Genomic DNA, 27,023 nt, shown 5'->3' on the forward strand with positions numbered 1-27,023 from the left:
AATACCGAACAATGACAATTATAATTCGAAATCCTATAGGCAAAACTACTGGCCTTGCTTTATTCAAAGCGTTTAGTCATACTTGCATCATCTGCATCTAACTCATTTCAGTCATAGTCAATTTTATAAATATATCTGGTAAAGTTCACCTTACCAAATTTTACAAATGTCTGGTAAAGTTCACTTTTTTTCTCATTGTTCAATAAAATCGTTCACCAAATTCCACTGTAGCATAGAAAAGATGGAGCTTGTTATTCGCTCCTCCTTCTTTTAGAAGAGCAATTATAAAATTTAAGTTTACATATTGTTTGAACTGCTAATTGCTTCTTGATAATTTTTCGTCCTTGAGCCTGTCCCGCAAACCTTTGAGCTGCTGGAAAAAAATAAGTTTATCTTCTTTACGAGGATATTTAGCGACCAGACCTGAAGTTGAAGGCATCACGTATACAGCCTAAAACAAGGAATTATTTTCACAATAATTCTTATCACTAAACACACGACTGATTTAAATTTTCTAGTGACGACTAAAAGATAAATTTATAGTTGTCAAACTTGAGCGAGTTGGAAAAAAAAACAAAAACACTTAAGACTTCAATAGAAGTTAACCGTCATGTTAATTAAGTTAAAAAGGGTTAAGTGGTAAACGTCCACTATAACCACTTATAGTATAGAAAAACGATATCAATCCACTTAAGAAAGTTGATAGGATTATCCGTTTGGTTTGTTTGTTTAAAATAAACTCTTCTTATGCGCAATTATTTATTACGTAATAATGATTACTTTAATTACATACGCGGCATTGCTTAAAGCAATTTACGATTTAAGCAAAGGAAAATACCTGAGTAGTATTCTCTTAAAAGCTAATTTTTATTTGTAGGTTAATCTTAAATCTAGTCTATTACTTTATATCCAATCTAAAGATTTGGCCTCTGCACAGTGGGTCAGGGGTTATCCTAAGTCCCATTAGTGAATCTCATTTGGCATTTTTTTAAATCTACAAATAGAAAAACCGTTCTACCCACGGACAAAAGAAATGCGTTTAAAATTTTCATGTTTTCAGAAAATTGTTTAATTCGGCATTTTTAGTGCATGTGACATTTTTAATGCAACAAATTGAGAACGCCATGAAGGTTTGTGCAAATATGAATCTAATACCAAACTGATATTTGAAAACTGAGAAACCTATATCTTCCAGTAGGGTGAACTCTTCAGTTGACCAAAAGGCGCATCAGTAATTGATCAATTAAGAAGCTTTTCTTCATTAAAAGTAAATTTATAACTCAATTATTAAATATAAGTTTTTGGTTGTTTTTCTCTCGTGTTTTTTTTTAACATTCTCTTTAATCTGAATATAATATCTGCCAATCGTTCACAAAAGGGTTTTGGTTTGTATCTTTCTTTCTCTTTCCACGCTCCCTTTTCAAATTATGTCGATAGTAAAACAATAAAAGAAATACTTCAATGGACTGCACAATAAAAGTGCGTAAATTTGAAATGGAATAACTACTAATGCATGGTAAATTAGAAATGCGTTCACCCAACATTTAATACTTCATATTGGAAAAAAAGCTTGTTACATTCAGTCTGTTTGAAAATCGATGATGACTTCCGGAGATAGGTTCAAAAGATTAAGCAAAATACTATGACTTGTTTCCAGTCCAATTAAAACTATTAGATTATAGAAGCATTTAGTCTTATTAAAAAATTTTGTTTAACGCTTGTTTTGGTCAAAACCTGGAACCAACATTTAAACAAGACTTATAGAAGAGACTTAGAGAAGAGTTATTTAAGAATTATTCGTTCTTGGTGCAAGATATTCAAGAGGCCCTTCCTGCAAACATGAACTTTGTACTTAATCTACAAATTCGATATATTTACAATATTTCATTATATGCTGAGGTGATATATTCTTTAATTTTAACAACAGAAATTTTAAAACTTTATTTTCCCCTACATATTTTCCTAATAAAAGCATAGTGGTCTTAAATATCGCTATTTGTTAAGTAAAGTCTATTAAAAAAATCGATTTTGACATAATTGGCAAAATTAAAAACTATTTATTATGTAATACTTTATAGTTCTTATCATTTACATAAATATGTATTTATTATATTAGAATATAAATGAATGAATCTTTAGAACTAAAGACTTTAAAAATTAAATTACCGCGTTAAAGATCTGTATGTACGCATTATTACCAGTATTTAACTGACGCGTACGCGCTAAAAGGATATTTTATGACCCACCGTACCCTCAAGAATGTGTTTCTTTAAAGCGATATAATTCATAAGAAAATAACTTCTTTTACTTTAAAGGTCAGAAATTTTTGATTTTACAGTTTTGAAGCCAACTCGCCGAAGCGCTTCTCACCAAATTAAAAAGAACTATATCAAAACAAAGATTTAGAAAAAGTAAACTTTTGGGTAACAAGATGCTAAAACAAGATTCAGAGATTTTTTTAAAACATTTTTACTCTCCGCACTAAGTTTTTTCAGAATCGTTCCACAAAGGTTTAGCCGAACAAAAAAAATTTACTAGCAACAAATTGAATTTATGTAAGAAATAATTTTAAAAATAAATACCGAATTCAAAATATTCTCTTGTTGACCAACTTCGCATTTCTTTTTCCCAGAAAAAACTTCATAGATACCTATTGACATAATAAATTTATACAAAGTTGTATTTTTACTTTTATAGATTTTAAAATGATAAATTTTAGATTTGCATTTTCAGTTTAGAGCTTAACAAAAACAAACGAGTTGAGGCCAAGCGCAATTTAAACGAAAAGTAAAAGTGTGTTTCATTTACTTTTAAGTAAATGAAAAACACGTTTCATCTTAAAATAGTGTCATGTTTTAACGACGTAAAGCCTTCATGCTTCATTTTTGGTTTTCTTCTAAGAATATCTAATCAAATCAAAAACAAGATGTTATTGCAAAAAAATTAACCGTTTGCATTTGATGGATCTGCACAGCACTTATCCCAAAATGGATAATCACTAACATGACAAACTTAGCGATTACCACAAGTGGATGTTTTTGAAATTTGCAAGAAAAAAGCTTTTTATAAAATTTATTAGCGCTCTCACATTATTAATACAAATATTTTATAATACCAGAGCAGTTTGTTCGAACTTTTCATCATTCTAATTTCTTCGCGAACCAACTCTGGTCGAAATTAAAGCAATACTTTTGGCATTACAGAACAGCCAGTATGCGTTGTACACTCGCTTTATCTTAAGGTTAAAAGATAGCTCTTTGTCGAAAAATCAAACTTTCACCGAATATTTCAGAATAGTATTTTAAAGTATTTAAGAAGAGTATTTTAAAAGAGCAACAGTTTCTTTTATTAAATTGTGATTTTTATGACCTTATAACTAACTTCAACTACCGGCAAACGTAAAGAACATAGTTTGTCCGTTCACTTCTTTTCGTTGACGAAACGTAAAGAACATCGTTTTTAGCGAAATAAAATTTTTGATCTTAAAGTGTTTAAAACCTTTTAACATTTTAACAGATGGTTGGCAGTACAAGATTATTTTTGAATTTTGATAGTATTTTTAGTTGTAATATTTCTGTTGGCGTCTTTAAAATTAAACTAAAAGAGCTTGATGTTTCAACCGTTGAACGATTATAGGGATTTACTCGATGTTTCAATCATTGAACGATTATAAGGATTTGCTCGATGGTTTTATTGTTGAGCGATTACACTATGGTCAGAAACTAGGAAAAAAAAAAAGAAAAAATTCCAAAATCAAATTTTTCATCTTTTTTTTTTGCAAATGTGATGTGTAATAAAATATAATATAAAATGATGGATACAAAAATGCCTACAAAAAACTCAAAGTAAAATATAAGTCCTTGAGAAAGATCGATTGGAATTTAGCATTTGTGAAAAAAACTCAACTTTTTTTTCATAGCTATGCCTAACTCTCCTTGACTATTAATGTTCTCAGTCCTTGGTTCCACAGCCTAAAAAAAACCAGTTAAAGCTTTCATTTTAATTGAAAGAATGTTATAAGAACACTCCATTATCAACAAAATAATCTTATTTTATGTAGTAATTTATTCGCATCCATTTTTTTTTTTTTTTTTTAAAAATTTGAATTTATAAAAAGATCTTGCCTGGTTTTCTGAGCCTTGCAATTCATGTTGAAGCTTTCATTTAAGGTGTTTACAGACCAAATACTGTTGTAGGGATCCCTGACTGTTGCATACACTGCCCAGCTAGCCTTGTAATTCTTGGTCTGCAAGGAGCCCAATGGCACACGACGAAAAATTATTGCCGCACCGATCTTAAAATTATGATAACTTCAAAATACGGACATATACAGACTAGATTTTTTAAAACTAAATGACATGATCCTTGAGGAATTAACTTACAAAATTTTTGGTTGTAGTTTTTTAGCCTTTTAAAGTTATTAACTAAAATAGTGAGTTTTTACCATATATACTTTTACTTCCATATTTAACTTTATTGATTTGATAATTATCAATATTATCATTTTGCTTTGAAATACTTAATATGACAATAAGTTAATATTTAATGACAAATATTTTAATAAAAAAACTATTTTTTCATTTTTTTTTTTTTTTTAAGTCTAAACATTTGTTTATTTGCCTATTTAAACATTTTTTATCAAAATAAACAAAAAGGAACTTTTTTTTAATTTAGAAGGAAAAACATGTAAAAACTAATTCTTACATATAGTTTGTCAGAAAATGAAATTAGCAAATTTTGAATATTTTCGTTTTTTTAAGCTAGGCTGACCATAGTGAATTGTACAAATTTACTCGTTTTATAAAAAAAAAAAAAAGCATCTTTTTTTATATCTGCTTTTCAAAAGTTTGAGAATAAAATCACCAGATTCTTATCACTATGTATGTCTACATATTGGTCATTGAACATAAAAGGTCTATATGCATGCCGGTCATTGAATAGTAATGCCCTGTTATGAAAATCCCATTTCAAATTGGATTTTAAAATTGAGAATAAAAATAAGAAACAATTAACTTTTTATCAAAATCTTGCACAACTTTACTTTACACTTTAAGATCCAGTGAGAGAAATATTCAATTTAACAGCTGATCATTTCACGTTTTAAAAATTAGCATTCACAAAGTATCATTGAAAAAGTACTACATTGCAGATTTGAAATAAGCTTAAAAACAGTTCTTATATTAAAACCATTTAAATGCTAACCTTTACCATTGAAGCACACAACCAGAGGCTTAAGTTTGCTGACCATCTCAATAAGAGAATCTTTTCCACTTCTTATTTCTGATCTAAAATAGTATTTATATATCTAGTATTAAGTACAATTTATTAGTATCTATTACTTTAACTGATTAAATAAAAGAATTTAATATATTTATGAGAAAGATGATGGGCCCATAACAAAACTTAAAATAACCTTGTTAACTCTGCTGCGCTTCTAGTTGCCCTGGAGACAATATTAGTCATACCTATTCCATAATGTAAACATCTAAAGTCATTTTCCCAGGTAAGTGGCTCACTTATCAATCCACTTTCAAACAACAATGGCCCTAGGTGTAATTTTCAAAAAACTTAATTATTCACCTGCTTGTAATATAATTCTTACTTAACTATATATCAATTTTTTTTTTTTAATAGGATCCAATTGATTACTAAATAAATACATAAATATATAAACATTACTATTTAATCAGAAGATAATGTATTCAAATCTTTTAAGTGAAGTAAATTCTTCTCAATAACTAAGCTTATAATCATTTCCAACTTTTTCCAAATTCATTCAAATATGTTTTACTAATTCTGAAACAAATTATTTTAAAAATTTTTGAGCTGGCTTCTACCTGAATTGAATGCAATAAATTCTAATCTGAACTCCTGATTACAGTATAGAATGCAGTATAGATTGCAGTTGCAGAGTTTTTTGAAATCTTAGAGTAAAAATACTTACAAAAATGGTTGTTATTTCCACAATAATGATGACCTCGATATGCAGATACTAACCCAGGATTAATACCAACCTATGAGTGGAATTGAGTAGCAGGTAGCATAAATTAGATGTAAGAAGAATGTTAATAATCTAAAATATATACAGCTTTGTATGCAATCTAACGTACATAAAAATCATGCTTGATAACCAAAATATCACTTACAAAAATAATATCTAAATTCTCTTCAAGATGGTCTGGTAACAATAACTTTTTCACTTCTTCTTCTGTCAACCCACCAAGCTTTTTGTCAGGGCTAAAGAGCCTTTTTTTTTTTGATGACTTCTTCTTGCATGGAACAACACATTTGTCATTTTGAACTCTTTTAATTTCCTTTTTATCTTCTATACTTTAAAAAAATGACATGTAAGTTGTTATAATATTTTAAACTTCATATTTTTTTATACCGGCACTTTGGTGGAATTTAATTGATGAGCTGATAAAACAAGATCACACAGTACAAATAGAACTAAGTATTAAACATAAATATTAGTAACATACAAGTAAGAGCTCATTTCTGCCATTAATAGCCTATTGATTTGAAGGGTTCTAAAAAAAACAAGCATAATCAACTCATTTTTTGAAACAAATTTTTAACAGATGTTAATTTTTAACAGATGTTAATTTTTAACAGGTACCTTTTACTTTTACTTCTTATGAAACTTCTTCTCAAAATATTTTTATTTTATTTTCCCTATTATTAAAAATATTCAAATTACATTACACATGATTTTACATTAAAGGATTTTTTATCCATTTTAATTAAACTCAAAACAATTCTAAATTTATAAAGTAGAAACTTGAATTTACTAAAGGTTAAATAGCAGTTGACTTTTGGATTTTTTTTGGAACAATTTCATTAGAATATTACTAACTTATCAACGACCATATGAAAATAAATACTTCTGCACTAAACTTTATTTTAAAACTTTCTATTTAAAACAACATTAACAAGATGCATTAACAAAAAATTTAAAATACAGGCAGATGTAACAAAATATTTACAAAGTATAGCTTTTTAAAAATGCAGTTAAAAAAACTAGAAATATCAGTATAATTAAAAAAATGCACCATCTTGATAATTAGCAGAAAAAAATACAAAATTGCAGAACAATTTACATAAAAGTTTTTCTCTAAATCAATCTTTTTAATAACAATTCATAAAATGAAGATATATTCTTTTGAAACAAGGAAAAGATAAAATTTAATTTTTATTAAATTAACAGAAACCTGGATAAAATAAATAATCAAAATAAAGTTAGATTTAAAACTATTCTTTACCCAAATAACAATTTGATATTTTATTCCTATGAAAACATCAACTTAAACCATCAGGCAAAATATAAAAAAAAAAAAAAAAACTGAACAAAAAATTAAATACAGAAATGCTAAGTAAGTAAAAGGACGTGAAAAAACAAAAGTTTTATGTTTGAAAACTCAATCTCATTTAGCACTTATGAAATTTGCTAGACAACATATTTATTTAACAACTTTTGTCACTACAACATGAACTAAGTTTACAACAATGATTTACAATAATGGCTTCTGTATCTAACTTGACTCATTTAGTGTCATACTTGTCTTTTTTAAATGGTATAAAATGTAAAAATTTTCCAGATCTACTACTATCTTTATTCATCTCTTTCTCTTTACCAAGGGAGCTTCTTTCTCTTTACCAAGGGAGCTTCTTTCTCTTTAGCTTTATCAAGGGAGCAAATTTCCAACTTTTTGTTAACTTAAAAAATAGCTGTTTAGAGTGCTGTTTATAGCTATTATAATAAAATTTATTTCATGAATTTTTTTTTTAACAGATTCTTTGCTGGAATTTATGTCCAGTGTGATGGTTTACTAGTTTTCGGTCCTTTTGGTTTGATGTTAAGCCGATTAGGATAACCTAAAAAAAAAATTAAATACAAAACTCAAAAAAACTGATTGCTTATTGGTTACTTGGTTAAAAGTTGAAACAGAGAGCAAAACTGATTGTTTATTGATTACTAGGTTAGAAGTTGAAACAATAAACATACCAAGTGCGTTAAAGCCATAGTTATCAAATGACAAAAATGTTGTATCTGTTGGTTTCTGAAAGATAAACAACAGTTACTAAGAAAAAAAAGTGAAACCAGAGTTTTCTTTTCATAAACTCTTCTGCTTCATCATTGTTTTTTAATATTATTATAACTATTACTTTTATCATTTTTGTAATTATTACTTTTATTGTTAGTATTGTTAATGAAAAACTCTCAGTCAAATCACATAATTTTTATAATAGAAAAGTTAACGAAGGTTGTTAAAAATGTCAGTCATTCAGTAGAATAAAGACATGCTAAAATTTTACAATAGCAAAGTTAACCAAGGTTGTTGAAAATGTCAAAAGTGAGATTTGGACAAAATTTGTTTTCTAAATGCAAAAATGGTTTCTATAACTTTTTGGAAGAGTAATTTTAGGCTGGAAATTACACTATGTTTACAGGCCAAAAAAAAAATAACATGTTTATCAAGCAAAGAATATAAAGCATTTGTAAAGTAAATGCATTTTCAGTGAAGAAACATTGCTGTAAGGTTTTGAAATTACAAATCAACTTAAAACAGATAAATAGAAAAACAAGCATAATAAATTATAATAACTTTCTTTGCAGCAATTAATCAAATCAAATTAAATAAGAGATTTAACATTTCATTTTTTACATTTGATACAAGACATGTTGAGGTACTTTAGAAGCAAGTGGTACATAAGTACTTGTGTATATGTAAGCTGTGCACCAATTTTAAAATGGAGTGCAAAAATGAACATTTTCACCACATATTGCTTTTTTTTTCTGCAAGGGAAAGAAAGTGGCTGAAGCTCACAAAGAAATATGTGAGGTGTATGGTATTGATTGTCTAACAGAGTGTACATGCCAGAATTAGTTTCAAAAATTTTGTTCCAGAGATTAAAAATTGTTTTAATCATTGTAGAGTTTTATTGCTCTTTCAAGATCAACCTTTTTAATTGTATATTCAAAGTAGGGGTAGTTGGAATGCATTTTGTGCATAATATGTTCACTCAATGCACCCAATATTCATGAGAAGGCCAATTAAATGAGCAACTTGGTTAGTGCAGGTGCATTAACCTAATGTCAGTATCACTCTGATTAATGTTAATTTGAGACAAATGCATACATTTATGTATGTATGCAATCAATAAATATGTTTAGACCATTTTCATAAATGTGAACAAAATAATGAAAGCTAAAAGTAACTGTTATATTAGATAAGTTATTGAGCCATGTTGTAAATTCTTGTCTTAAAATATTGTAATATAGTAAACTGGATGAAGAGTATATTGCAGATTAGAATGATCAATGGCCTTGAAATTTATCTTGTTTAATAACTTTAAAATTCTCTGAAATGTCACTCAAAAATAATGCATGTTCTTTAGCTTCTATCTATCTGTTATTTAAGTATGCACTTTGTGATTTTGCAAACTACAAGTGAAAATTTTTCCAAAAACTTTAGATTTTAGAAAAATATAACAATTGAAGTTTCTGAAATTGGTCGCACAGATAATGATTATTCAGAAAGTTTCAAAATTTTCTTCTATTAATCAAATAATTATTCTTGCTAATGGTTAATACTAACAAAGCCATCCATATCTTAAAAAATATCTTTAAATTTTAGTGAATTGATAAACATTTTATTTATACAGCTTGACACATACACAAGTTCTTGAAGCCTCTACAATTTATTAAGTTTACAAGCCTCTACAGCCTCTATTCCAGAAGCCTCTATTTAGTTTACAGATTTTTAGTAATACTAATAAGATCTTTATTGCCAAATATCAGTCAGTAATAACTACCATTTCCATAGAAGTCAAATAAAATTCTCTTAATCTCTACTGACAAACCACTATTTCCTTTTTATGGATTCAGCTGGAAGTCCATTTTTGACAAACTTTCTTTGTTCTCAGTAATTTCAAATATACTTGATACTCTGAAAATCAACCAAAACTGTGGAGAAGGAGTAAGAGGTTGCTTTTTATTATCTGATGCTTTAAGTTTTTCTTTTATTACATAAATCCATCAATGGATTTATCTAATAAAAGAAAATTTGTTCGTTCTGAGAAAGAATTTGTCCTCAAAAGTGGCCTCAAAGTATTCATTTAAGATGTTATGCTCTATTGAAGTAAACTTAATTTCTCTTTTTTTCTTTGAAAAACTGAATTATGCCATTAACTTTTCCTGGTCTTTATTACATTTCCTAGCCTTAACTAGATTTCCTATTCTTAATTACACTTCCTAGTTTTAAATACATTTCCTAGTCTTAAATATAACTTTTCCTGGTCTTAATTTGATTAATCTTTTTTACCATTGTTTTGATTTTAATTGTTTGAGAAATTTTGACTTTTGCTGAAATACTTCTTGCACAATTTACACAGTTTTTGAACAAGTAGTAGTCAATATTTCAGAAGAAGTTTACTTATATAATATACAAACTATAATCCATAACATAAGATCTATTTTATCAATTCAAAAGCACAGCAAATGATGTAAAAATAATTAGATTACATCAATTTATCTTCAAAGAGATAAATTTACAACAATATAGGAACATATGAGGCTGCTTAAGATTTTATAATATGGCAGTTTGCAAAACATTAAAAACTTTATAGGAAGAACACATTTGTAGCTTTTTTTGCCTGTAATAATAAATTGAAATTCCACCCAAATAAAACACACACAAAAAAAATTCAATTATCTTCTTTGTAATTAGTTTCTTAAAGACATTTCAGCTTAACATATTAAACATAAATTGATTGAATTCAATGAAAATTTTCAACATGATTTTTGAGTCCAGGATGAAATATCAATATGTACATAAAAAGTACTGAATAAAAATCAGCAAAAAGTTTGAAGACTTAAAAATTGTTTATGCACAGGCCTTTTAATCTTCCTATTTTATTGTACATTCATCATCATAATCTTCCTATTTTATTGCACATCTAATTTTTATACTAGCATATAATACATTTAATGATTATCACACATTTTTTAAAAAATAAGTTTGAAATAAGAAACACAAAGGAAAAGCGGACTTACAAATTCTATTTGGCAAATCAATCTAATGGCAAAAAATTCAGGCTGGACAACTTTAGGGCAAAAACAATTTCGAGACAGACCATCTCTCACATAATAAAGAGTGTTAAAAAGAATTCTGGCCCTCAAAAGCTTAAAGGCTGCATAGCCAAATAAATGAATGAAAAGAATATTATATATGCCTAAAAACCATGTTTAACCATCATGACAGAGTTTCACAAAGGCAAACTACTCAAAAATTTGAATGCATCCCAGCATTGATTAATTATATGTTGAAAACAAAGCTTATCAATTGATGCAAGAAAAAACTACAGCAAGCAAACTGAAAACCAGTGAAAATGAACTTTTAGCAAAGGTACATTATATTCCTTTTTCACTCCAATTGGTCTTGCAGCCAACCATTACATCTATTAAAAGGAGAATATCAAGTAGCAGCCAGTTTCTTTCAATGAAGAGCATCAGTTTGATGGCCAATATCTTCACTGGGCTGACCTATTTTCATTACATTATGAAAAAATGTTGACACCATTATTTGATAAAAAGTCAATAAGAACATTCTGCTAAACTTGTCAGAATGTCACCCAAAGGAGAAGTCTACAAAATGAACTGGCAACCAAGATATCTGAAATAAGCTGATTCTAGAATAAGTAAATTCATTAAGAAAATCAACATTCAACTCATAAAAAGACCTTGCTAAGTTAACTTTGAATCAGAAGAATCAGGCAATTAGTCCAAAGGTGCTAATAAAGGATTTTATACTCAATTCAAATATATTTTTAATTTGAAGCTTTAAAACTAAGGGAGTAATGGCCCTTTTAACTTTTTACAGATTTTTATTGAACATCTGTCATTTTAATAGCTTTATAATGATTTTTTTCATTGGAATTTTTTTTAATTGTTATTTTATGAGTTGTTGAAATCATGTCTGGATTTAGTAATCTAAAATCTAAGGTCTAAAATGGGAGTTTAACAGAATATTGGTAGGACTTTGTAAAATTAGAAGAGAATAGGCAGAAGTAATATTTTGGTAAATAATAATTCTACCTATTCTCTATAGCTGATCCCAAATTTCAGGTAACTTTAACAACATGTGAAATGGCCTTGGTGATTTGGTCAAGAATCACTCTAACAACTACTATTTCATTAGAATTACCCTTTTTATTATTACTATTTATGTTTGTCAGAATCTTCAGAGTGTTAGTACATAGTCATAGAATAAATGTTAGTACACAATATCATAAAGTACTTGAAGAATATCCAAATGTTTGGTTAGTGTCATCATTAGTTCATTGTGTAATCATTAGAACCTTGTGTCACAGAATATTTTTTTGCATAATTGGCATAATATACTAAATCACATAACTAAATAACAATTAAACAAAGGTAGCAGATAAAGCAAGTTAGAGATAAGCAAGAGACAATAGGATATAAAAAGAGACAATAAGATATAAACAAAAGATAAACAAAAACAAAAATTTTGCACTTACTCCACTTTTTTTGGTAATATTCTTCATTTTAGAGAACGCGCTGAACCAATTCTTTGGTGTTGGAGGACAAGATGCTGAAGCAGATGACTCTGTAGCTACAGGATTTGAAGAATTATTGATATTCTCATCAAGAGTGGAGTATTCAGGTTCTGCAAAAGCCAAAAAAAATCATATTCATGATTTTAAAAAATTTGATAAAAAGATAATTTAAAAAAATTTGATGAAAAGAAATTATACTTTTCAAAAAAAACTTACCCAGCAAATCTTGGGGCGATATATATGGATCAACAACAGAAACATTTGCCGAATGCAAACATTTTTTAACGTTTTTTTGAACATTGACTAAAAATTTAAAGATTTTAAAACAATCTTAAACTTTTACAATATTTCTTAATACAAAAAGAAAAAAAATTTTTTTTTATTAAACTAATATCATTCGAAATCTCAAAAAAGGAAATCATTAAAACAATCATTTGCTGTATTTAAATCTAAAAAAATGTCTTTTTATATTCTCTTATTACGTTTTTCATTCTCAGGAGTAACAATGATAAATGATTCTGGTGTTCTTTCAGGAAGAGGAGGTGTAGCTTCTACAGAAGATTTCCGCGAGCTTGATGAGATTGAGTCAGATTGTGCAACTTTATTTTTTCCAATTTCAACAATCGAATAAGGAATAATTAAACCAGCTATAAATGATAACAGAAAATATATGTTACACATTATAATAAATGACTAGTAGTTTTAGAAAAACTAGGAGCAATAAGTCAGAGTTGAATTTTTTTACTGAGGATTGCTATTATGCAGTTAAATTACTTTAATGATTGCAAATTGTAACAAAAATGTACTATTTTCTTTATAACTTTTTAAAAGTGTAGACATTTTTTTATGTAATATGGGCTAACCACTTCTAAATGTATCATAAGAGACAATAGAAGGAAGTATTTTACAGTTTAAATGTCTAGAAGCATAGAATTGAATTTAAGAAAAAATAAAAATTATCTCTATTTTTCTTTTTTCATCATAACTTTGCATTTATTGTGTAGGAATTCAATATAATAAATTTCAAAAAAAATTAAACTCTAAGAGAAATTCATTATTATGGGTATTTACTACACCTCTCCATCTGCTATCTCCACTCCACTATGTTTAGATTTTGTTATGAAATACATATCACTTGTATGAACAGCACTATTATCACATATGCGATGTGAAATTGTCAAAAAAACTAGATTTAAATAGCTAAACTTGCCAAAAAAAAGTTCAAAAATATGGGCGGACAGTATAGCACAGAAAGCATTAAATACTGCATGATCACTAAACTTTGATGCAGAATTCAAAAGGGCAAAATTTCTTAAATATTTTACCAAAAATAACAACAAATTAAGAATTGGATAGTGTCTTTTTAACTTTATTACATCAGAATTTCTTCTGATCCAACATTTTCAAACTCTGTCTTAGAACACCATTTTAAAAGGTCAAGATTTATTCTCTTGAGACACAGTTTGCACATCTTATCACATAATAGATTGAGATTTATTGCTCACTAGCCCTTGATGTAGGTTTTTTTTTTTCAGAATGTTTCAAACTTTGTAGCTGATATTTTTACACTAGAAGATTTTAAAATATTACTTGAGTGGAAGGTCCCATACTCAGTGAGTATGGTATTTACTTAATTAAAATAAAGTGATGCATAATTTTCCTGGAAAGAATTGATACACTCATTTACAGGGAATACAAATTTGTTTTTGCTTTCTGTTTGCAGTAGAAATATTATTTGGATTAGTCTCCATCTGTTGAATCAAATGGTGAATATTTCCATGAGCAGCATTTGATTCAACATGATTCAACATGATTTCAATATGAGCAAAATATTTTATCTAAATAGTATTTATTTTTATCTTAAAAAAAGCTTTTTGTAAAATAAAAAGTATAATAATTTATATATAACATTTCTTAGGTAATAAACTAAAAATGGGGTCCCAAATTTAAAAAAAAGAATTGAAAAAAAATTACTAATTGGTTTTCAGCTGTGCCACCTGGAAATTTATTGAAAAATGCACAGGAGAAGCTCAGCACAAGAGAATGAAAAAATACTTGAAATATTGCTGATAATTGTGATTGCCTTAAGTAGAATTTACATTAGCAGAAAACTTTTTTGTTGATTAGAGAACTAAGCTTGTCTAAAAGCGGTTAAATACATAAGTTATTAATATATATTTGTAAAGTACAAACATATTTTATACTTTATTAGTTATTATAAAATTTAAATTAATAATTAAAAGTTAAAAATTATGAACTTGAATTAATGATTATAAAGTAAAAAATAAAAAAGGCTTGTTTTAACATTCTAAAAAAAAGTAAGTTAAATCTTTACTCTGACTACAATACAAATAAACACAGAAGCAAACCTCAAACCTTGCAACTGAGGAGGTGTTGATCGAGTGAGCTGCGCATAGTTATCAGAGGCCACAATGTTTCCATTACTGTTATTGTCTAAAACAACTTTTGAAGGAGGAATATTAAATTTCTGAGGCTGATTACTTGAACTCGGTTTCTCTGATTTTTCAGAAACATGTTTAGAACTTTTTACAATACCGTAACTATTTTTAGAGTCTAAAGATTCCAACATTTGGCAAATGTCACCACTTTTCTCTGCTTCTTTCATCTTTAAAGCAGCTGTACTCAACAGAGTGTTTGGTGGTATGACAGCAGTTGTTTTTAATAACTTTGTTTCAGAATTTGGATCTTTTGTTGTTGGTTGAATATTACTAACATCTTGAGGCTTCACTTGATAAAGTTTTGTTTGCTGATTAGATTCATTTGACTTCTGTAATCCATCTTGTGGTTTCTTTTCTTTTTTTTGCCCAGCATCTGTAAGAAAATGTAAACTAAAAAATTACAAAAATGTACACTTAGTTGCTCTTGTATTGAGAGAATTGTAGCTAATTGAGAAAAAACCTCCCTGGGTAAGACTGGGCATGGTAAAATGGAAAAAAGAGAAAAATTTTAACATATTTGAATTTTTATCTTTTTGTTCCCACATGTTTTTTCATTTTTTCTAAAATATAGAAAAAATTTAAACTATTTAACATTTTATCCTTTTGTTCCTAAGTGTTTTTTCACTTTTTCTACCAACTGGAAGCATTTTATGGAAATATTAGACCATTACATTTTTTGTGCTAGAAATATTAAAGGTCTACATTATTTCTGCTGGATATTTAAAAATATTTTTCTGTTACACAATGTAAATTTTTAATAATCAGAAAGAATTTTATTGAAAAAAAAAAAAAAAAAAAAAAAAAGATTAAAAGCTCTTCAATTTTTTTTTCCTGTAAAGTCAATTCTAATAAAGAAAGGCTTGCTATTTTGCATAAGACATAGTCATGCTGTTATTCATCATTGATAATTTGTTAAGTAACATTAATTAAAAAAAACTTTAGTGAAATGAATAAAAACTAAACGATAGAAATTTATAAGGTTTAAGCCAAAAGGAAATCTTAAATATTTTTTATTAAGCAGCAATGTTTTAGTAACTGAACTCAATTCATTGATTTATTACTTTTATCTATTTTCAAATATTCTTAACCAACATAATTTAGATATTATATTTAGTGCATTATTTGGTATTTAACAACTCAAAAGTTGGAAAAAAAAAAAACTATGAAATTAGTTTCAACAAAATCAATTTAGACAGCATTATGTTTTCAACTTTTTAAATTCATTTAAATTTATTAAAAATATTTATCTAATATATTAAAAATAAATGTATTTAATGCATTTAAATATGTTAACTACATTTATTTAACTTAGCAAGTATCAAAAGCATTATGTCAAGAGAAGGATTTTAATAATAAAATAAAAGGAGAAAAAACATAACTACAACAGTTCTTACTGTGTTGTCGCTTTATTTGCTCAAATAATATATCTTGATTTTTTATATTTGGTTGTTGAACGCTATCTTCTTGAGATCTTACATTTTCTAGAATAAAGAAATTTTGTTTTTTCTACAAATCTCAAAAAATCATCTTTTTTTTGAGAACAATAATAATCCTTACTTTAAAAGTTCTCAGTTTCAAAAATTGCTGAAACACACCCCCAGTCTTTTTATTCCAAGCCCACAACCTTGTTACTTTCATATTTACCTTAGTTTTTCTTCAAACTAGCAGATTTTTCAATGGTTATTAATTTTTATGTGTTTAATAAACTAAATATTTCAGTTAGTTGATTCTTTTTGTTTATCACCGTAGTGATGAGAAATAGTTATGTTCAGCTGTTATCAAATGAACAGAAAACAAAAAACAAAACAAAAAAAAAAACAGAATTAAACATTAACTTTCAGCGTAAATTTTGGTATGGTGACCCTGTATGTTAATTTTGATATGGTGACCCTGTATGTTAATTTATCCCACTATAATTTGTAACACAACTATCAAAACACTCAACGGACAAAAATGATTTTTTGAAACAAACAAAAGAAATTAATTATTACTATGGTGTTTTTTTATGAGTAGACTCAGAATCTGCTAAGATCTTTTTTTTTCTTTTTTGCAGCCCTTTTAAAAGTAAACTATTTAGATTGAGTTAGCATTTACATGATTACACTACATAAAAGAAGCTAATTTTAATTCTGAAAATATTAGATAGAAGCTACTTATTAATATTATTTTTAAAATTATTAAATAAAAATATTGTTAAGTAAAAAAAATCAAGTAAAAAAACATTATAGATAAAATATATTCTATATTTTTCTTTGTACTTTTATCAGAATTGATAATTGGTGACTCTGTATTGTATAAGCTTTTACTACGCTGAAAAGGTGAGTCTTGCTTGCATTGTTTTTTGTACAAAGAAGGAGATTTATTTAACAAACTCTGCCTTGAACCAAATGTGTCCTAGAATATAAATGTAAAACAAAAGGAGAACAATTCTTATGCTATTTATTCTGTTACATAAAGCTAAAATGTATTTAGTATTTTTTCATAAATATATAATTAATATATTTTCACAAATAATGTTTTTAAAGGCTAAATAATTTAAGTATAATTAGTAATGTTAACCATTAACTTATGTTCACAACAAAAATAATTATAAAATAATTTAAATAATACTGGAAATCGACTTACCTTATGCACAAAACCAATATTGACATAATTTGAGTTCTCAAGATCATTTGGTACAGTGTATTTACTTAGCTCTGTTGATACCATATCACGAATAACATCATAAAGAAATTCTAATTGCTCCTTTAAAATTTAAGAACAAAAAATTTACCTACACTAAATTACTTCTTAGCAAACCCCAAAACCAATTAGATGCCATTATTTTGTTTAATAGTTGGTATTTATGCTAAAAGTTTACTAATTTATCAAACATCAAGGCAGACAAAAAAATGCAACCAAATTAATTTAAAAGAGTAATAAGCTCTTACTTTTGCTTGCACCATCGATGGTCTTTGTCTACGTAGGTCCATCACAATACTCAAAACATCAATTTCAGAAGCTTTCTGTAAAAAAAACTACACTTATTAAACAAATATAAAACAAACCATGCCTAATTAAAATATCTGAAAATATTTAAATTACAATGGGGAAAAATTTCAAGCATTAAACTGAGGCTTTCAAATTTATTTTTGTATATTTTTTTCAGAATTTTGCGTTATTAAATAAAAGGTTAACAAAAAGAAGAAGCACATTTAAAAATAAATTCTAATAATTGAAACATTTAATTTTTAAATTAAAAATTTTTAAATAAAAATTGAAAAAAAGACAATAGTCAAAACCTTTAATTGCAATAGCTTCCTAGCATAATCAATTGCAATGATAGCTCCAGTTCTTCCACACCCTGCACTAGAAATACAAAATTCCAATTACCTATAACTAAGATACTAAAAAAAAAAACTAAGAGTATAGGTATAATTTTTTTGTAAAACTATATTCAATTTTGTAAAAATATATTCAATAATATTTAGAGAATTTACCTGCAATGGATAACAATAGGTGGAATATCATCAGGGTGCTTTTTGCGAGCTAAGTTTATCAACTGAATAATTGGCTCAGTGGTTTCTGGTGCACCGTGATCAGGCCAATCAGTATAATGCATTTGAGTAACATACTTCTCTTTCTTGAAATAAAATTTGAAAAATACTAGAAGAATTTAATTTATACAATTTAAATACTACTTTTCATAAAAATATTTTTAAAACAATGGCTTTAGATTTCTTTAAAAGGTCATTGTGAAAAGAATGGGTTGATACACTTGTTGTCTATTCTGACTTTTTCCATAATCAGTGAACAATGTTAAACACCTTTATACATCTTTTCTTATAAACATTTAAATTCTGATTACATTATGCAAGCTGTAAACTGAAAGTTATTAACATCTAAATTAACATAAGACAACTCTACAAAAATAAAATCAAAACAACTTTATTAAGTAAACTAAACTTTTCTAAAAAGAAATAAATCCTATTTTTACCTGTCAAATCAACAAACAACTTACTCCATTTCTTAGCAGCTTTAAATCCCTTAGCGTCAGAGTCTTTGTAAAATCCCTTGATCCATTCTATAAAACATCATAACAACTTTACCATCGAATATCTTTATAATAAATGTTTTATTAATACTAGTTTAGTATAAGTATAACAAAAATGTGCTAATAAAGTACATTCATAAAAAAATTTATTGCATCCAGCAAACAAGTTAGTTATTATCACATTTATATTAGATATTCTTCTTGCTTGGTGGCTATAAACTAATAATACAAAATTCTGGAGCACATAAAAAACATTTCAGCTCTACAGTTAAAACTTTTTTGTGCAGAGGAAAATCAACAACTAAAATAACAGTTTCCAATTGCATCACTAGTAAGTTTCTCCTTAACTTACTAAAATAACTTTGATATCTTTAAACCAACACTCTTGCCCTTCATCTGGCCAATACCTATGACAACGAGGTTTGCCAAGCTCTACTTCTTTACATGCCATTATCACCAACTAAACAAAATTATAAATAAAATTTTTATCAAAAATCTTCCTCCTTATCCTAATAGATCCATCTTTATCTTTATCCTTCCAATAAATCCATCTAATAGATCCATGACTTTATTGGATAACATTGAACTATAAAACTTTGGAAAAGTAAAAAATTTATTTAAAAAAAATGCATTTTACATTTTACTCATAAGCAGTGCGAAAAAAATTGATAGTAACATAAGTTACATTAAGCAAAAAATTTGTTTCACAGTTAAGTTTAAAATCAATTAGTTCAAAATCCTAACCCTTTTTGTAAATTAAAAAAGTATTACAGCAGTTTTAGGAAAAAAAAAAAAACACAAAGATTTTTCTTTGAACCCTTATAAAAAACTTAGCAACTTTACTTTAACATCATATGTCCAAATCATTCTCCAAAAATCATCAACTGTAGAAGCCATTGGAGCTTGTGCAGCAATATAAGAAGTATTGCCATTTCCATCCTAAATACAAGTATACTAATGTTAAATATCGTCTGTAATTACATATACATCAAAAACATACATACCAACCTTATTTTTGATGAATTTTTTTATTAACTGGATTTTACATGTCTTGTTTTATGAAAGCAAAAAAATATTTAATTTTCATCATTAAATTGATTTGAATAATTTTATCTTAAGACAGTACCATGTAATAATCACAGAGGAAAAATCAAATATAGTATGACAGTTCTAAAAATGTTTTAAAATAATAGGTTTCTTTATTTTAAATAATGCAAAATCTTTTTGGAGCAATGACTTCGGAACAAAACTCTATTTTGTATACATAATGAATAAAGAGATCTAAAGAATACTGTTTCCAATAAATTAATGTAGGACATTTGTGCTAGTGTCTGTTATGGAGTTTAATAGGCATATTAACTTGTCAATGCTCACCTTGATAAAATTTGCATTAATATAGTCTGAGCCTTCTATGGAATCTTCTTTTGGTAGAACAACTCTTGAATAGTCATCTAAAAAAGATATTTGTAGAAAATAATGTATAGTAGAAATGAAGCTTCATCATTTTTTACTTTTTATCTCAATACATAAAGATGCATGGACAAAGAATTCAAATTCAACTATATATTTAAAAAATATACATGGTAAAATATCCTTATATCGGTTTTTTTGTTTATTAACTTCTTTTGCTCCCTCAATTGCTTGAATCTGCTGCCTGTCTTCAATAGCTTGTTGCTTAATGAGCTAGAATAACAATTAATAACTTTATTCAATCTTTATATGTAGTAGAACTATACTCATTAGTACAAAAATTTACTAATCTGTTAATTTTTAAGTTATATTTACTTAAAAAACCAGATATTTTACAGATAAAATTTCAATTATAACAAAAGATACATACTGAAAATTACATTAACCTGAAACTCATTTCCAGCAGGGTCTTTATTTAATTTGCGCTGTTCAATAAAATCTGTGTATCTTCCCAGAAATGCTTTTAGGCCATCAATATGAGAATCAATCATCTTTTTTCAAAAAATAAATAATTGTTAACACTATAAAGAAATATATTTTTTGGAAATTAAAACAGAAAAATTAATATTAACATCTTATATTTGTGGCCTGGAAATAAAGGAAAACATATCAAATTTGCTTTTTTTTAAAAAAAATCCTATTCCTATTTAGAATTATATGGGTATACATGTGCATTTAAACTCTACCTTTTTTTCCAACTACATACATACATACATACATACATACATACATACATACATACATACATACATACATACATACATACATACATACATACATACATACATACATACATACATACATACATACATACATACATACATACATACATACATACATACATACATACATACATACATACATACATACATACATACATACATACATACATACATACATACATACATACATACATACATACATACATACATACATACATACATACATACATACATACATACATACATACATACATACATACATACATACATACATACATACATACATACATACATACATACATACATACATACATACATACATACATACATACATACATACATACATACATACATACATACATACATACATACATACATACATACATACATACATACATACATACATACATACATACATACATACATACATACATACATACATACATACATACATACATACATACATACATACATACATACATACATACATACATACATACATACATACATACATACATACATACATACATACATGCATAAAGCATTAATTGCTATTCTAGCTCATAATAAGTGAAATCGCATTTTTATCAAATATTTACTTTTTTTTTCCTTTTATTTTACTGCCAAAGTTCATAACAGCTTTTATTGAATTTTCCGGGGAAATAAAATCCAGACCAGGTAAACTAACGCTTCATAAAACGGTTTTACTTAAATCAGACTTCGAAGCATCAAATTTATCAAGACTTCAATCAGCTTGGCTAAACTTGAAAAAGGCGTTTTTTTTTAGAAGAAAAAAGTCACAGCAAGTGCTGATGATTTCTCTTTTTACAAAGAGCTATTATATTTGAAAGTATCTTTTAATTTTCTCTTAGTACTTAAGTACAAAATAAAAATAAAGTCAAGGGATTTAAATATTAGTCTTCTTTATTTGTGACCCGCCAAGTAGAGATTCATATAATTACAAGTGAATTGGGGGCGGCGCCAAGTTGAATCTGGGATGGCAGAAGCAGTTTAAAAGTGAGGAATGTGCAATTCTGGAGGTGATTTAGGGGAAAGGAGTTAAGAAGAAAACATCACGGGAACTGGATTAAAGTACAGTTCTTTACCAATTTTTAGGTTTTACAGTATTATGCTAGATTTAATGACAATTAACATTTAACATTTAAAGTATTTTTTAATTTTATTGATTTTATAACTTTGCTTATAAATTCAATAAAAATGTAATAGAGATACGATAATCCTTTATTCTTCCAGCTCTCGCTGAAACGAAAAATTTTTTTCTTTTTTTAATCTTACTTTTAAAGTGAAATGAACCTTGGTTTTCGTCTTCTCCCTCTACCCCCATCTCCCCTTTCCTCTTTTTTAAGGATCTAATTCAAAAAATATACAGCTTGAACTTTAAAATGTGTATACTAATTTCTGCTGCTCATAGTTTAAATTCATTTACACACTTTTTTAAACATTAATTTCGGAGCTGCTTTTCGACTTGACCCAACCAATATCTTACCAATTAATTCGCAAGTTTGCGTAACTCTATGACTGAGATTTCATATTCGTTTAAACTTTTTTTGTTTTTTTAATTTATTCCTAATTGATATTCTTTCGTCAATGTCGTCTTATACCAATATTATTACTTATATTCATAGTTTTAAAAAACTTTTTTATTTTGATTCTTAATTTTAACAATAGGCATCGAAAAGAAAAACATATTGTGTTTGTTACAACTAAGTAAAATTAGAAACCTTTTCGAACGCGTGATTTAACGAGGCAAGTAAGCGACTCGCCTAGTTTTGAACGTATATACAAATGTTTTTTAAGAATAAAAAGATAACAAACAAATAATCCATGTGAAAACGTGATAAAGATTGTTCCAATAAATTAGAAGAGAAGAGGAATCCAAAACTATTTTTTCTAAATGACTTCTAGGAATGTTAATAGTAACAACAACAATTAAAGCAGCTTGCTGCGGGCTCAAAAGAAATAATTTTGCATTACAATATGTGATTTCAGTCGTAATAATTTAAAAAGCAACTACGTCTCGTAAATTGCTTTTACGCTTGGAATGAAAACCCTTGTAACGCGCACTTAATTTTTTTTTTTTTTTTTTTCTATTCCGGAAATCTTTTACGAAATATCGATATCCGGTTGAGTGAGTGGGTATTTAACACGTTAAATATAATAAAATATTTTCTTTTATTCAACATTATACACTCCTATTTTGTTAATGTTATTTAATTGATCTATTTTTTAAATTATTGAAACTCAAAACAAAAACAAAACAAAATTCATTTTATTTAATCAATCGGTTATGATAAGTTGGGAAAATGTCCCGCTATCAAAGAGTAGCACGGCATAATGAAGAAAGAGGCAAAATATGCGCTAGATCTATGGCCAAGGGTGCATTTTATATATGGAGAATGGAATATGTCATATTACAGAAGTTGTATTCATCAGAATAAATATGTAATATGTTGAAAGTAGAAGTGATGATTGCTGACTCAAAGCTGTTTAAATATTTACGTTTTACGAATATTTATGCTTCTTTGAATATTTGCAACTGTAACTTATTCTCATCTTCATGTAAAATGATAAAAAGAACTGGACAACAGTCTTAAACTTTTGATAATTTGCTATATATCCTGATAGGATAGAAAACTATAAAAATGTAATAGATTTCTTCATATGTGCATAACAGAAATTGATGAGGAATTTGAAATAGCACCAATGTGAAGAATGCCCAAAAACTTTTTTCTCTTGCATCCGCAAATCATGGTTTATTTTGAAAAAATTTACACAATTTCAATTGAGTAATTAAAGGGATCAGGTTACAGTATAGTAAGGTTGAATTGATTTTTACAATTTCTTTTGCTTTGCTTTCGCAGACCTTTCTGTTCCATCTTATTTGTACGTTTCGATCAACAATAAATATGTAAACTTGCGCGAAAGCCAAGTTGCGGCGTTGTAATTGATTTATAATAAACAAAACGATCAGGTGAATGCGCAGAGGTCCCGAGAAGAGGTTTAAGTTATTCAGAGAGTTCAGAGAGATAATACAGCATCTTTATCATACCTCTGAACTTTATGGATGTACATTTTATGAAGAGTTACTACAGGGTCTACACAAAAATAGCTGGAAGATCACACACCAAAAATAGTTAGAGCTGAAGATTGGCCTTCTAGTTGCTCAGATGTAAATCCACTTGGCAGTGGCGTACCGAAGGTGGGGCGGGGGGGGCGGTCCGCCCCAGGCCCCGTCTGGGAATAGGCCCCCAAATGTTAATACAATTTATATTTTTTTTACTTCAGCCGGATTTTGTAATAGTCAACATTTTTGTTCTGTAATCATAATTGTTTACAATAAAAATGAACCTGAAACATGATCATATCTGCTTGCCAAGAAAATAAACATCCACAGAAAACAAACCAAGATGTAAGAAATTGAAATGATATCTTGGCCAATAACAACCACCATGACTGTTTTTGAGGCCCTCCGCGAAGCTTCCTCCCCCACACCCGCGAGTACTAATAAATAGATTCGCCCGCCCTACCTACGAGTCTATGGTTCATGATGGTTTAGGCAGACTGACAGATGTTTATGTTGTTTCGTTAATGTGATTAATATACTCTATCATTCAGTACCTCAATAATTCGAGAGCAAATCACGTCTTCAGTTCGTCATCACCTAAGTTACATGGTAAGTTATAATTTTATTCCTGCATATAGGCCTAACAAGGCTGCGTGAGAAGATTTGAGTTATCAGGTTATAAATTTATATCACACGTCGTTTTATGTTGAAGCCACATAAGGGGCCTGTCCTTAAACACTATCCGTATTGTCAATTTAATTACTTGGTTATAAATAACTAATTTTGACCTTAAAAATGAGTAGGCCTAGCGTATTTTGGTAAACAATAATTTTTATCATTAGTACGAAAACATTTAGTTTTGATATTGTTTGCTCGTCCTATCGAATTTCCCATATGGAAGGAGCTATTACCATAGGTGGAATGGACAAATTTAAGCACGAGACCATGATAACATTCATTTTGGGGGCCCCAGATTCCGAAAACATTAAAATTAAAATCGTTTTTTTTTAAATCCTCCATATTTTTTTATGGTTCATAAATCGAATTAATATCTAGCTTATTTGTGAACATTAATAAATATAATAAATATAATAGATATAATAAATATAATAAATATAATAAATATCACAAATATAATTATAATAATAAATTTAATAAATATAATTAATATAACAAATATAATTAATATAATTATATATATATATATATATATATATATATATATATATATATACTCAAAGGCTAAATGATTAATCAATCGCCGATTCCAACAATCAAATATGGAGATGGATGAGCTATAATTTGGGGTAAATGAAATAGCTGCCTTAATCGCCAGATTTAAATCCCAAAGGGTTTAGTTTATAGGATTATGTTATAGGATCATCTAGATTGAACAATCTATGCAAAAAGTCTACAATCAGAATCTGATCTATAAGATATGCTACGGGTTTTGTGGATTGAGATTAAGATTGATATCCTTGGTTAATCTTATCTTTTTTACGGTGTTGGAAAAAAGTAATTTAAAAGAAAACAACTCGTGAAATCAAATATCTTATAATTATCTTGCATATATTAAACATGTTGACATAAAAACGTACGATGCGATTCAAATTTTTCATTTCGAATCGTTAAGAATTAATGCAGTGTTTTCGGAGATTATGTGACGGAACTTTGAGCGGCGCCATCCATATATAATAGAGTTAAGGAAACCTTGCAAGGGAGATGTGATTGCCTAAAAATATGTATTTTAAAAAAATATAATGAATAAAGAAACAATAAAAATGGTGATTTATATAAAAGAAATGAATGATTATTCTGTTTAAAAAAATTAATACCTGTATTATAAAAAGTGGAAAGAACGTTTTCATGTCAAATTTTGTAGCTAACGAAAGAAAACCCAAAATGATGGCTAAAAAAACATAATGGTCAGCATCGCCGTCACGTTCATGACCATATGCAAAAAGAAAAATCTTCATCAAAGCGATGAAAGAACAAAATTATATATAATTAACAATTAAAATTTGTAAAAAAAAAACAAACATAACAAAAATATTACTGAAAACCCAGCAAAAAGTGAATGCTGCAACAAAGAGAGACGACTGACGATTATTTTTCTTGCGTGAATTGTATTGGTGATAAGAAACAACACCTGACATAAAATTTGTTTCACAAAAATAATTTATAAAAAAAATTAATTAACAAATAGATATATATATATATTTTTTTAAGGCTAAAACCCAGTGTTTGTGAAAACCAAATAGTTTTGGAGCATACTTCAATTAAATTGAGTCCGCTAATTATTCAGTAAATATATTTAAATATAATAAAGATAAGCAAACGTTTCTGTTATGATCTCACAATGCTTTTAATGAAAGTAATAATTCTAGTTGTGAAAAGAGAAAGAGAAAAAAGAAAAAAAACTTACCTCCTGACTCGGCCAGTTTTTTAAATTGAAAAGAAACGATGAAGTATATTATCTAAAAAAAATTAAAACAATTTAATGCAAAAAACTTATTTAAACAAAAAATAGAACTACACACAATTAGAATGTAAAAAACTTAATTGAGACAAAACAATAGAATTACACGAAACAAAAGAATGATAGAAACTAATTTGAAGCCTCGGCAATTCTCAAAACTCTAATTGAAAACTGCAAGATTAACTGAAATGCTCTA

At 27.5% G+C, this 27,023-nt stretch overlaps 3 protein-coding genes across 7 annotated transcripts in view; all 3 read right to left on the reverse strand.

The window, feature by feature from the left end:
• Nucleotides 1-316: 316 nt before the first annotated feature.
• On the reverse strand, nucleotides 317-6,505 carry LOC145195362 (G/T mismatch-specific thymine DNA glycosylase-like). Its single transcript, XM_090070004.1, has 7 exons — nucleotides 6,483-6,505; nucleotides 6,147-6,330; nucleotides 5,945-6,014; nucleotides 5,414-5,546; nucleotides 5,203-5,285; nucleotides 2,583-2,650; nucleotides 317-451 (listed from the first exon to the last, which is right to left on the reverse strand). The coding sequence occupies exons 1-7, from the start codon at nucleotides 6,503-6,505 to the stop codon at nucleotides 317-319; spliced, it is 696 nt and encodes a 231-aa protein (XP_089926130.1).
• LOC145195172 (tyrosine-protein phosphatase non-receptor type 18-like) lies at nucleotides 6,243-21,986 on the reverse strand. 3 transcript variants are annotated; one of them, XM_090070104.1, is made up of 21 exons: nucleotides 21,863-21,986; nucleotides 20,928-21,032; nucleotides 20,652-20,754; nucleotides 20,446-20,522; nucleotides 19,915-20,010; nucleotides 19,424-19,531; nucleotides 19,039-19,101; nucleotides 18,518-18,660; nucleotides 18,320-18,386; nucleotides 17,969-18,043; nucleotides 17,664-17,783; nucleotides 17,297-17,432; nucleotides 16,433-16,519; nucleotides 14,956-15,411; nucleotides 13,062-13,226; nucleotides 12,796-12,882; nucleotides 12,541-12,689; nucleotides 8,006-8,060; nucleotides 6,620-7,875; nucleotides 6,483-6,530; nucleotides 6,243-6,325 (listed from the first exon to the last, which is right to left on the reverse strand). In XM_090070104.1, the coding sequence occupies exons 2-19, from the start codon at nucleotides 21,030-21,032 to the stop codon at nucleotides 7,808-7,810; spliced, it is 2,160 nt and encodes a 719-aa protein (XP_089926230.1). In that variant the 5' UTR covers nucleotides 21,863-21,986; the 3' UTR covers nucleotides 6,243-6,325; nucleotides 6,483-6,530; nucleotides 6,620-7,807. The 3 variants fall into 3 exon arrangements, with proteins under 3 accessions (XP_089926230.1, XP_089926229.1, XP_089926231.1); XM_090070103.1 differs by lacking the exon at nucleotides 21,863-21,986 and adding an exon at nucleotides 21,796-21,817; XM_090070105.1 differs by lacking the exons at nucleotides 6,243-6,325; nucleotides 6,483-6,530; nucleotides 21,863-21,986 and adding an exon at nucleotides 21,796-21,817 and having other exon boundaries at nucleotides 6,898-7,875; nucleotides 14,949-15,411.
• Nucleotides 21,987-25,880: 3,894 nt separating this feature from the next.
• LOC149880232 (transmembrane protein 116-like) overlaps nucleotides 25,881-27,023 on the reverse strand; it is an 8,089-nt gene continuing 6,946 nt past the window's right edge. For 2 of the 3 annotated variants that reach the window (XM_090070529.1, XM_090070528.1), the window contains exons 11-14: nucleotides 26,774-26,825; nucleotides 26,405-26,497; nucleotides 26,184-26,257; nucleotides 25,881-26,080 (exon numbers count right to left, since the gene is read on the reverse strand). In XM_090070529.1, the coding sequence (XP_089926655.1) occupies nucleotides 25,964-26,080; nucleotides 26,184-26,257; nucleotides 26,405-26,497; nucleotides 26,774-26,825 (336 nt within the window). In that variant the 3' untranslated portion in view covers nucleotides 25,881-25,963. Of the gene's footprint in view, nucleotides 26,081-26,183; nucleotides 26,258-26,404; nucleotides 26,498-26,773; nucleotides 26,826-27,023 lie in introns of those variants that run through there. The other variant, XR_016446261.1, reaches the window with a different exon arrangement.

This window comes from Hydra viridissima, unplaced genomic scaffold (genome assembly GCF_058129835.1).
Source record: "Hydra viridissima isolate aposymbiotic clone 2 unplaced genomic scaffold, HvirCarnegie_v1 scaffold_13, whole genome shotgun sequence".
In the NCBI taxonomy this organism is placed as follows: domain Eukaryota; kingdom Metazoa; phylum Cnidaria; class Hydrozoa; order Anthoathecata; family Hydridae; genus Hydra; species Hydra viridissima.

What these genes read in the sequence shown, in the direction of transcription:
- LOC145195362 (XM_090070004.1), bottom strand. Translation starts at nt 6,505, where the DNA reads ATGGCAGAAATGAGCTCTTACTT. An exon ending in GCAGAAATGAGCTCTTACTT is followed by an intron (nt 6,331 to 6,482) that starts GTATGTTACTAA and finishes ATTTTTTTAAAG; the next exon opens with TATAGAAGATAAAAAGGAAA. An exon ending in AGCGCAGCAGAGTTAACAAG is followed by an intron (nt 5,286 to 5,413) that starts GTTATTTTAAGT and finishes ATACTATTTTAG; the next exon opens with ATCAGAAATAAGAAGTGGAA.
- LOC145195172 (XM_090070103.1), bottom strand. An exon ending in AATTATCAATTCTGATAAAA is followed by an intron (nt 16,520 to 17,296) that starts GTACAAAGAAAA and finishes TCTTTATTCTAG; the next exon opens with AAAATGTAAGATCTCAAGAA. An exon ending in AACACCTCCTCAGTTGCAAG is followed by an intron (nt 13,227 to 14,955) that starts GTTTGAGGTTTG and finishes TATCATTTATAG; the next exon opens with CTGGTTTAATTATTCCTTAT.